Raw genomic sequence first — 13,081 nt, forward strand, 5'->3', positions numbered from 1 at the left:
GGACGGACAGACAGTCACCGCTTAATCGATTTCTCTTTTCATTCTGATCATTTATGTATACATTTGTCTATATCTATCTCGATTCGTTTTGCCTGTTACAAACAACCGTTACGTGAACAAAGTTATAATACCCTTGTGCACAAGTGCGCTCGGGTATAAAAATAAATAAATTAATTAATTAATGAAGTAATGAAGTAATCAAATCTTTTTAAACATCCCCTAAAATTACAGACACTAATTACATATGCAATTAATGCAAGTATACCTGCAACCAAGTCGAATATAATTGGAAACGAGAATTTGAGGAAAGGCAATCTTCGTGGTGGTAAGTCAATGCAATTTTTTTATTTATGAGATCTTTCAAAGTAACTAATTATTAGGGTGCCCATTGAAAATACTTCAAGACCCTACCCCTAATTTTATTCGTTTTTATGAGAATTATTGTTGCCTATTTTTATATAGTTTTAAAGGTCATTTAGAGGTCGACTTAGGTCAGAAAATATGAATTTGTATATTTATGAGTTTTAAAATAATAATAATAAAAAACCCCATATTTCTCATAATTTTTTTAAATTTGGACCGTCGATAATTTCCACAATTTCAAAATATGTGGTACTATCCAAAATTAAATCTATTTTAAAATAAACTGATAGCTCATTTATTGCAATCGCATAAAAATTGTCGAAGTTAGGCAACTTTTATTAAATTCGGCCTAGAATTTATATTGTGTATGTACCGGACTTTCAGATTTTTCGAGCAGTGTGACTAAGGAATTCATCAATATTTATTAAAGATTGATATGTATATACAATCGCTCTTTAGGAAAAAAGTGGTTTTTCAAGAAATTTTAGGAAAATGGGGGTGGCACCGCCCACTTATATCATATATTTGTATCTCAAAAACTATTTTACCGATTTCAACCAAATTTGGTGAACACATTAGGCTTCTTAAGCGCAATATTGCAAATTTTTTTAAATTTACAATAATACAATTACTTGGTGTGCACAAAATCAATAAGTCAGGGGGAAATTTTCAATTTCTGCTAGATTTGGCCCAAACAAAATATGCGCCACTAAATTTTACTATATACCGTTTAAAACAAGATTAATGGTAAATGTAGTTTTATAAGATCAATCAAGTTGGGAAAACTTCAATACACTGTAAAAAAAATACGTTTAGGAAGGGGTCCAATATTCTGGAGCTCTTCCTCTTTCATATTTGCCATACCGCAATCGTGTGTTATAAGCTTTGAATATATATGAATATTAAAAATACATATATGTATAGTTCATATACATAGTTCATTTCATATGAATAAAATTATATTTGGTAAGGTTAGCTTAGGTAGAACTGGCTGGCTCACATAGACAGATTTTTCGTCCACATTAGTCCATATAATATATTAAGTCGTACAAAATTTTCTATATTTGTGGAGGGNATTTAAATGAAATTATCTTCAAAAAGTAAATGTCATGGACCAATCTAACGTTTCAAATAAAGAACCGATGAGATTTTGCAAATTTTATGCGTTTTTTTTTAAAAAAAAGTTATCAAGCTCTTAAAAAATCACCCGTTATTAAGTCGTACAAAATTTTCTATATTTGTGGAGGCAGGCCTGGTGATTCAATGCACGTTCGTATAAAACGGCATACTTCCAGAAAGGATGTGTTCATGAAAGGAGAGTGGTGTCGGCTGATGTGAGAAAGTGTAAAATGTCGAAGAAAAAACGCAAAATAAAATTCATTAGCAAAAAAAAAACAATCGATTGTAATAGGCGGCATATACGGTGCATCTGACTCGCGAGTCATTTGTGTACGTGTTGACTCGCCAGTTGACAGTTGAATCATTCAGAGTCATGCCAAGTGTTAGACATGTTTATTTTCACAAACACATCCAAACTGACTCGCGATTCAGACGCATGGTGTATGCCGCCTATAAGGAAAATTTCAGTACAAAATAACAAAAATCACGTAGATATGTTATAAAATACGACCTCACAGAGCGAGAAGTTGAACATATTGAAAAAAATTGTAAATGTTCAACCATAAAACGCTATGAATGGCCAAAAGCAAAAATACCTTCAAAAAAACAAAGAGTGTGCTCTTTACCAAATGATTAGTGAACGCTGTATATNGCCTATAAGGAAAATTTCAGTACAAAATAACAAAAATCACGTAGATATGTGTATAAAATACGACCTCACAGAACGAGAAGTTGAACATATTGAAAAAAATTTTAAATGTTCAACCATAAAACGCTATGAATGGCCAAAAGCAAAAATACCTTGAAAAAAACAAAGAGTGTGCTCTTTACCAAATGATTAGTGAACGCTGTATACCGCCTGAATTTCATTATTTTTATATGAGATCTTATTTTGGACAAAATGGGGAGTATAAAAGACTCTTAATCGAGCAAATTAGCCAATGGTTACAGAAGATATGCAATAAATTAATCGACGAAGACTTGCGTGCCGCTTGCGCTGTGCTCTCAAAGTATTTACAACTGGTAAAGCCAAATAAGGGTTAAAATTTAAAATCTAATTTGTAAAATGGAAGTAAAAATGTAGCAAATTAACAATAAAATACTTTCTTTGAAAAATCAATAAAGGACCCTTTTGTTTTTCAAAGAAAACCTGGTTGGCAGTTTGCGTCGCCACTATATCGTCGTTCCCAACGAAGAGTAGCACATCTCAAATTACCGTGGAAGACTAGCACGTTTCACTATTCGCTGCGAAGACCAGCACATTTCATTATTCGCGTCGAAAAGTNGCAAATTAACAATAAAATACTTTCTTTGAAAAATCAATAAAGGACCCTTTTGTTTTTCAAAGAAAACCTGGTTGGCAGTTTGCGTCGCCACTATATCGTCGTTCCCAACGAAGAGTAGCACATCTCAAATTACCGTGGAAGACTAGCACGTTTCACTATTCGCTGCGAAGATCAGCACATTTCATTATTCGCGTCGAAAAGTAGCGGATTTCAAATTCTCACGTGGAAGACTAGCACATTTCACTATTCGCGGGGAAGACTAGCACATTTCAGATTTTTGGAAGAGCAGCACATTTCACTATATGCGTGGAAGAGTAGCAAATTCATATAAAGTGGTACTAGCAGCCGTACAAAAACCAAGCATACAAGTACTATGTTATTATTATTTCTCCTCGACTAAGCTGAAAGTTTAATGTTGTGTATGGAACTTTTCGGTCTTTTATTACAAATAAAATAAACGTTTATTTTCCTCCTACTTGTTTCGATGAATATTCGCGTCTTCCTCAAGGAATCTTATATATAAAAATAAGTGCACGTTTTTGGTGTGACCTCATAACTTGAGAACGGCTTCACCGAATTCAACCAAGTTTATGTGGCATATTCAATTTATCATGCAGATGGTTTATGTGAAATTTGCTTGAATTCGGAAAAGGGGGCGTGGCGCCTCTATTTTATATATAAAAATTAGTGAGTTAGCTTATAACTTGAGAACGGCTTCACCGAATTCAACCAAAATTATATAGCATATTCGGGCCATCATGCAGATATTTTATGTGGAGTTTGCCCAAATTTGGTAAAGGGGGCGTGGCATATGTATCTTATGTATAAAAATAAGTACACGTTTTTGGTGTGAGCTTATAACTTGAGAACGGCTTCACAGAATTCAACCAAATTTATACGGCATATTCAGGCTATCATGCAGATGGTTTATTTGAAGTTTGCCCAAATTCGTAAAAGGGAGTGTGGCACCTCCCATACTAACTAAAATTTTTATATTGTACATATATCTCTTGAAATATTTGTGGTAGAGTACTGGAAATTGGTATAGAGGTATATCAAATAATTCCATATTCACGGAGAAAAATGGGCGGTATTGGAAAAGAGGCCGTGGCACCTCCCATCTTACATATAAAAAATAAGTGCCCGAATTCTACCAAATTTAAACGGTACTTATATTCGGACTATCATGCAGATGGGTTATGTGAAGTGTGCCCGAATTAGGTCCAGCGGTTCATGATATGTAACAGTTTATGTCTGTCACATGAACCACGTATATGGTACAACAGCAGATAAATGAAAAATGGAAAACATAGTGAAAAATTTTTGCTATGATGGGCTGTGTTTTTTTTTCTTCGGATAAATTAAGTGAAGTATAAACATGGCTGCAATATAGAAAAAAAAATCATATAGAAAAATTCCTGGATTTTTCATTCATTTTTCAATATTTTTTTCAATATTTGGTGTAGAGAAGCACACCGGGATACCGCTAGTCTATTTATAAACACGAGAAACATACACATATGTACATGCAGTCATATCAAGAGCACCCCATTTCAAAGTGATATTGTTTTTCACTTGTGTTTATTTATTTATTTTTAAGAATTTTCATTCAAATAAAGTTCATTCTCTGAAAAAGTCCATATAAACCCAAGTTTACAACTTTGTAGAAAACTAAAAAAAAGTCAAAAAATGTACATCCAAATTTCAAACTTATTTTGTCAGAATTTTTCGAGTATAAAGTTTTAAAGGCCTTTCAATTTTACTGCAATAATATACAAGTTTCAAGCGGCTAAAAATTTCCGTTATTGCGGTTTTCCTCCATATAAAAAGATATTGTGTTTATTCATTATATGGGAGCAAATGCGATAAAAAGAATCAAAGGTAAATTTAAGACTCTTGAAACTTGCACATTGTCATACTAAAATTGAATGAGCTATAAAGCTTCATACTCAAAAAAATTGTTACACTTCTGAGTAAATAAGTTTGAAATTTGTATTGAAATTAGTTGCATTTTTTTTAGATTTCTACCAAGTTTTAAACGTGGGCTTACAGGGTTTTTTTAAATGGACTTTAATTTAATTGAATATTTTCAACAAATGATCACTAAACGCTATATACCATCTGAATTTCATAAATTGTAAAATATAATTATAGAAATATAATAAAAGCACTTGAATTTTTAATGGAAATTATACTTTTATGATTTACTTTAAACCCTTAAACCCACGCAAATTATGAAATGTGCTACTTTTCCACGCGAGAATCTGAAATGTGCTACTCTTCCACGCAAAAACCTGAAATGTGCTACTCTTCAACGCACGTGGTGAAATCTGCTACTTTTCCGCGCAAAAATCTGAAATGTGCTAGTCTTCAACGCAAATAATGAAATGTGCTACTCTTCCACGCAAAGATCTGAAATGTGCTACTTTTCGACGCGAATAATGAAATGTGCTAGTCTTCCATGCTAATAGTGAAACGTACTAGTCTTCCTCGCGAATAGTGAAATGTGCTACTCTTTGTAGGGACCGACGATATCTTCTCAGAAGTAAGGGAAATGTAAATTTTTTGTTTAAAGAATCTTATTGTATATTACCTTGCCACTGCTTGCTTCCAAAACAACGTACACCAGCAGTATTATTTCCTTTTCATCTGCTCCCAGTCCGGGGCCATTTTGTCCGCAAGTTGCAATATATAGTGATACCAATCGCTCTGGAACCTGCATATTTTCTTTCTAATATTTGTCGCGTTTGGTGCAACTTTTGGCTAGTATCAGGCTGATCTATGAAGTCGCAGACAGTATTTTCCTCGGTTTTGCTTTTGCATTTGTATATTCTTTAAGTGTGAAAATCTTTCCAATAGGATACTATAATCTATTAAATCGGTTATACTCTTGTCACGAATTAAAGTAAACCAGTGTCATCCACACTTCTCTTATCTCAAGTCCGACTTATCTGAAATAACGTCTCTTCAGCTCCAATATATTGCTGCAAGAAATAAGGATTATTGATTTTAAACGTTTCATTAGATATAAAGTAATAAAACCAGTGAATAACACTGGTCAACAGTGGATTTGGTTCAAATGATCTATAATTAATTTCTAAATTAGGACCTTATACCGATTATATGAACTGAACAAATTGTTATTTCCTACGTGTAGTTTTCTAGATTTTTACTTGCACAGAAAAACACAAATTTGCATTAAAAACTGCATTTATTTATTACGTTGTTATGTACATAAAAATTATACTTTTCGCTACTTTTGGTAAGTACCTTTCTTCCACAGTTTTTAAGTTCTGGTGTATTGGCCAAGTTGACTGTGGAGGAAGTGCACATCCTAAGGTTTTACAGCTCTCCAGCATGTAGTTTACGATTAGGGAGTAATACCAGTGGCATTTGACCAGTTTTGGTTATTTTTCTTTCGTTTATTTAATATTTATAGTTTTTGTGTTAAAATCCAGCACATCACATGATCAGCACTACGAAAATTCACATTTCAAGCTTTGTAAAAAAATTAAAAAATTAAATAAACTTTAACAATTACACTCAAAAGTTTTAAACTTTTTATATGTACAAAATTTTTTAAAAACAAGGTACGCAGTTTTATAGCTCTCTAAATTTTAGTAGATTAAAGTGCAAATTTCAAGCCGCTAGAAGATCGGGTTAATTTTTAATAATTTTCTCCCATATAAAGTATGCTGGTCAATTACTTTTATATGGAGGAAAATGCCTCGGTACTTGTCAAAACTCTTTCCTCTGACATCCATATTGTGATAGATATTTCAATTATCTAATTTCCTTAAACCATGTTAAATTGGGTTTTTAAACCGGTGTCTACCTTCCTATATGTATGTAGTTAAGGTACAACAACATTTTGATTGATTCCTATAATATAATAATTCATTTACCATATTAAATAACAAGCTTTCTAATTTAATGTTTTTGCACAGCACTATGTACATAAGTGTTTACATTTCGTACATATGTATGTATTTACATTTGTTTACATTCTGAGAATTTGTTAAAGTGTTTGTTTTATAGACTCGTTTATTTGTATTTTATTTATACGAAAACTCAGTAAAAGGTTGAAACAATGTTAGAATTAAATATGCTACTTACGTAATTAAATATTTTTGTGTAATAACAATAGTGCTAAGAAGATTACAATTACTGAAAATGTATGCCATCGATTGAAAAAGGTTGAATAATTTTTATACAATTTGTATGATGTATTTACATAGGTATGTATTTAAAAGTATTGTATTAAAACAACAAAGCTTAGGTTTTTTATGTAGGATGGTAATAAAAATAATTGAACTTTGTTTAAAATAACAAAAATATATTCGTAAATTGAACTAATGTAACTATATGAACTAAAGAAGAAGGTGAACGAACTATAAGTGAATGGTTCACTCAAAAGAACTAAAGTGCCCAACTCTAATATGCAGTATGAAAAATTCGGTTTGTATAGGAGGTGCCACGCTCCCTTTATATATAGACATTTTTTTAGCCTATAACCATCCTTGGGACGTCTGCAGCAGGTGTTAGCAATTTCGAAAAAAAAAATAGTTCAGCCGTTCTCGAGCGAACAGAAAAAAGACGGCTTTTAAAATATATATTAGTATTGATTTGAATTGTGAATATTAAATTAAAACCCAACTTTTCAAAAAGGTGGCAGCCCTCTTCAAAATATTTTCAAGATATAACCTTCATAATCCTCTTTTGTTTGACACCCATATTGTGATACATATTTCGACTATCTATTTCCAACAATTCAACTGGAGGTTGACTGTGTAATCAGGTGGCAACCCTCTTCAAAATGCTTTCAATCTGAATTCCTCTTAACCTATTTTATCTGACACACATGTTGTGGTATATATTTCAATTACCTAATTCCCATAATTCAAATCGGAGTTAACTTTGTAAACAGGTGGCAACCCTCATACATGCAGTTAAGAAATAAAGCCTTTTCAAAACCATTTCGATTGATCCCATATTGTAGTATTACACTTAACTTTTTTTGAATTTAATTTCTTGACATGTGGGAACTCTTTTTCTAGAGACGAATATGCAGATATACGAGTATCCGCGATCGGACCACGGTAACAGAGAGTCTATCGATATCAAACAAATTTATTTTCTACATATACACTTGCTGCTGAGTTTTGGCTATTTTGCTTTTGTTAATTTAATGTTTATAACTTTTTGACGTAAAATACGTCTTGCGTTTCGAGATGGAGGTTATGCTGAAATGTTGTAGTTGTAATTTTTAGAGCTTCACGAAAACGCTTATTGCACGAGAACTAGTGAAGCGATTTCAAAGAAAGACGTGGCGTTTCTAGGGTCGCCAGATTTTGTATGCGCAAAATCAGTATGTTCGACTTTTTCCTGCTTAAAAAATCAGTACTTTTCAGTACATTTTTATTCAAAGCAAAATTATGAATGAAAGTAACAGATAATACTTTAAAACGCCGGAGAACTTATTTTTGACAATATTTTGGTATATATTAAATANGTTATTTATTTTCGAGATAACTAACAACACACGACAAAAAAATGTCAGCCTTCTTTTTAAATAATTTAAGCTGCATCATATTATCGCAACTGCTACGTAACGAGCCGGCGATATGCCCGTAAAACGATTGATCTTTTTATTGTATTATTTTTTTGGGCATATCAAACATTATCTGAAACATGTCAACTATAATTAAATTATTTTCTTCTAACATTTTACAGTACAGTTTAAGGAAGTTCCAAAGTTATGTAAAAACCTTAAGAAAATCCTAAAGTATTTTGTTCGAATTGAAAATTCAGTACAAATCAATACAAATTGTGAAAAATCAGGACATTATCGTACTGATTGAAGAAATGAATAAAATCAGTACAAGAGTTAAAAAATCAGTACTGTACTGATAAAATCAGTACGTCTGGCAACCGTAGGCGTTTCAAAGACAAAATTCCAAACCTATTGAAAAATACATTTCTGTAAGTAACCGATTTGGTGTGTGTCCTGGAAACAATGGTAAATATTTTGGGGTAAATTTTGAGCCTTTAAAGTGCTCTAACAACTTATGATTTGCAGATATAACTTTCATTTTCGGGATATAGGTTTTTGGAGCAGTNATAATAATTATATGGGCTTTTTATTTTTTTCGTCTCTCGGGACGTTTATTTCAAGACGAATATTATTTACGTCTTCTCATAATAATTATATGGGTTGTTATATTTTTGTGGTCTCTCGGGACGTTTATTTCAAGATGAATATTATTTACTTCTTATAATAATTATAANGGAACTTGACGACAAGGACTGAGATACCAACCGTCCTGGGCGGGGTTGTTGTAGCCGCTACAACAACAACAACAACAACAGGGTTGCCATCTGTTTAAAAAATGGCAAAATATTTCTTTTATTTTCACTTTTATTTCAACATATACTGTTCTTCCACTGGAATTATGAAATCTATTATATTTTAAGACTTCTACCAAAATATTTCTGAAAAATAATAAGATTTACGTGAGCTGGACCAATTTGAAAATACCTCCAAAAATTGAGTTTTTATTAAAAAAAACACAGTTTTCCTCAAATATTTTTTGAAAAAAATTCCCTCAGATTACCAAACAGTTTAAGCTTAAAAAATTTTTGTACAAATATTTTAAACAAATTTTCTACGGAATCATAATATCTAATGAGATTTTCGATGCTGTTTTTGAACTTTTATCAAAGACTGGTTTAAGATAAACTTGAATAACCCTGCCAAAAACCCTACCAATTTAAACTTATGAGTTATCATTGGTAAGGTATTTTCTCACCCTTTGAATTTCTTTGCGAATTAGCTCATTCAAAGTATGAAAGAGGAAGGTAAGATAAACGCGTGTCATTCCATGTTGAGTTAGGATGTGTTGGTATTTGATAAAGAAAACTTTGGGACGTGAATAAGTTTGTTTTGCAAAGAAACAAAAAAGGTGAGAAAATACCTTTCCACTGATACCTCATAGTCTATATCGGTAAAGTATTGCAGCAGTTATTCAAGTTTTTCTTACCCAAACCTTTGAAAAAAGTTAAAAAACAGCATCAAATTCTNGATTTTTTAAGCTTAAACTGTTTATCATCTGGGAGGATTTTTTCCAAAAAATCCTTTAAGAAACTATTTTTATTCATAAAAAACTCCATTTTAGAGGTATTTTCAAACCAGTCCAGCTCACGTAAATCTTATTATTTTTCAGAAATATTTTGGTAGAAGTCTTAAAATGTACAAGGTTTGGTAATCCCACCGTAAAAACCGCACTTTTTTTGTACATTGTACAGTAGTCGAAAAAATTATTATACTGCCTTAAAAATTTATGCAATTTAAAAAAAGATTCAACAAATTCTCGTAAAAATTTCGAGTTTTTTAATTAGATTCTGAGTATGCAGTTTTGTTGTCCATTGAATTCCAGTAGAATAAAGTATAAGTTTCAAATGGCTCGAAGTTTGTACGAAGATTTGAGTACTACACTTGCAAAGTGCACTACGTAAAATTTTTTCGATTTTTAGGTTTTGGTGGATTACGTACCAGTATTTAAAGTAGGTTCATGTTCACTAACAACACAGTGCAAAATCTTTTTATATTCTGAAAAAATAGCATACAATGTTAACTCTTCTTCCAAAAGTCGCTATCATACTTATTTATAAACTTTCAAAAGTATCCATCTTCTGATGAACCTAGAAAACTGCTTTAGGTCGTGTAGACTGTTAATGTTATCTTATGTCATGTTATGTTATGTTATAACTTTATAAGGCTCTTATTTATCCAAATTTTCAGGTAATAATAAAAAAGATTATATTTAAATGTTACTTGTTGTCGTAGTCGTTTTTTTTCAAATTTATGGCTTTCTATTATAAAATCACATAACGCTGTTTGCAAGTGGACTACTCATTTGTTAATTTTTTTTTTAATATTGCACAAATTTGGAAACTTGGATTTACACGGGTCTTGTTAAAGAATAAACTATATTTTTATACAAAATATTCAAAATTAAATATCTTTAATTGGACATGCACATTGTACATAAAGGAAGTACATAACAAAATAAATAAAAATATATATGTATAGTTAAAAAAATAAAATAATCAAAACCATTTGGATTGATACCCATATGTTATAACCCATATAACTTTTTAAATAATTTTAATATTTTGAGTTTAATTTCTATTATGTGGCAAACCTTTTTTGAAAAATAAAACCGTATTGCACTTCTACATACCAATCTCGTCAATTCTCGGTGCAGATGTGGTGACGGTGGGTTAAATATTTTACGTAAACATCTCCGAACTCGATTATTTGCATTTGATTTTCTAACATCTGGCAACCCTTTTCAAGAACCAAAACCACGTAAAAGGAAAGCCTTTAATATATATATGTATATATATATATATATATGTGACACGTAAAGTTAAAAGGGACCTACGGTCAGAAAAAATCGGTTTACACTTTTTCATCGATCTTAACGGTTACGGACCCTGGTTATAACCTATATAACTTTTTAAATAATTTTAATATTTTGAATTTAATTTCTATTATGTGGCAAACCTTTTTTGAAAAATAAAACCGTATTGCACTTCTACATACCAATCTCGTCAATTCTCGGTGCAGATGTGGTGACGGTGGGTTAAATATTTTACGTAAACATCTCCGAACTCGATTATTTGCATTTGATTTTCTAACATCTGGCAACCCTTTTCAAAAACCAAAACCACGTAAGAGGAAAGCCTTTAATATATATATGTATATATATCAGGGACCGTAACGGTTATAAGTTTTATTTTAAAAATCACTTGTTAATCTTTATTAACTGAGTTTTATTTTTTGCTCGGAACATAATGGTTACGTTTTAAGTTTTATCTTTTGCTAGGAAAATAATCGTTACGTTTTAAGTTTTATTTTTTGCTCGGAAAATAATCGTTATTTCTTGAGTTTTATTTTTTGCTCATAAAATAAAACTTAATTTTTGCTGGGGTTTTCGAACATCTGATTCGTAATCACTGACCTCGTTTTCGGTGTCAACGACATATTTGAGTTTCAAATGTATCCGAAAAAGTTTTATATTTTTTCCGCCATATTGGATCCGCCATCTTGAATTTTAAAAAAAGAACATCTGATCAGCATAANTTTAAAAAAAGAACATCGGATCAGCATAGAATTACTTGAATATATATAAATTAACGGTCCTAAATCTCCGAACTCGGTGAAGAAGTTTTAATTCAATAAAAGTCCCATATGATTATTATGAGAAGACGTAAATCATATTCGTCTTGAAATAAACGTCCCGAGAGACGAAAAAAATAAAAAGCCGATATAATTATTATGAGAACGACATATTTGAGTTGCAAATGTATCCGAACAAGTTTTAAATTTTTTCCGCCATATTGGATCCCCCATTTTGAATTTTAAAAAAAGAACATCGGATCAGCATAGAATTACTTGAATATATATAAATTAACGGTCCTAAATCTCCGAACTCGGTGAAGAAGTTTTAATTCAATAAAAGTCCCATATGATTATTATGAGAAGACGTAAATCATATTCGTCTTGAAATAAACGTCCCGAGAGACGAAAAAAATAAAAAGCCGATATAATTATTATGAGAAGACGTAAATAATATTCGTCTTGAAATAAACGTCCCGAGAGACGGAAAAAAATAAAAAGCCCATATAATTATTATAAGAAGACGTAAATAATATTCGTCTTGAAATAAACCTCCCGAGAGACGAAAAAAAATAAAAATCCCATATAATTGTTATGAGAAGGCGTAAATAATATTCGTCATGAAATAATCGTTCCGCGAGACGAAAACAACTTTTCCATTGTTCAGTAATAATTATGGAGCAGTATTTAATTTTATTTCTTACTAGCAGACCCGGCGAACTTCGTCCCGCCCAAAATTTTTATATATTTTATTGAGACTTTTTGGTCCAACATTTTCACCAACAATTCACGTTTACGATTTTCATTGGCACATTTGTCTGCTAAGATTAAGGTTTAGTAGTAATTTGCCGCTTTAAATAACCTAAGGAAAGTGTTATATCCGTTCTTGAAATTCTCCAGTTGTGCGGCATTTCATAGCACGGTTATTCGCAAAGCGAAATAATTTTTTTCCTCTTCACTCCCTGGCGGCAACAATGACCCGGTTCTATAGTGAATGTCCTAGGAGCTTTACAGTATAGTAGGTGGCAATTTCAAAATGGGTGCGAATCATTGTTCTACAGAAATGCAATATACATATACTTATTTCAGACGAAATACCTTAAAAGTTTGAACGCATAATAATATTGGA

General features: G+C 31.5%; 1 protein-coding gene across 1 annotated transcript in view; it reads right to left on the bottom strand.

Annotated features, from left to right (window-relative positions):
- LOC108367023 (RNA-binding protein fusilli-like) overlaps positions 1 to 5,752 on the bottom strand; it is a 50,640-nt gene extending 44,888 nt beyond the window's left edge. The window contains exon 1 of the mRNA XM_017621542.1: positions 5,362 to 5,752. Within this exon, the coding sequence (XP_017477031.1) occupies positions 5,362 to 5,490 (129 nt within the window). The 5' untranslated portion in view covers positions 5,491 to 5,752. The remainder of the gene's footprint in view (positions 1 to 5,361) is intronic.
- Positions 5,753 to 13,081: the final 7,329 nt, after the last annotated feature.

The sequence above is a fragment of the Rhagoletis zephyria genome, unplaced genomic scaffold, assembly GCF_001687245.7.
Source record: "Rhagoletis zephyria isolate East Lansing unplaced genomic scaffold, Rhagoletis_zephyria_1.1 Rzeph_scaffold_02499, whole genome shotgun sequence".
Lineage (NCBI taxonomy): Eukaryota > Metazoa > Arthropoda > Insecta > Diptera > Tephritidae > Rhagoletis > Rhagoletis zephyria.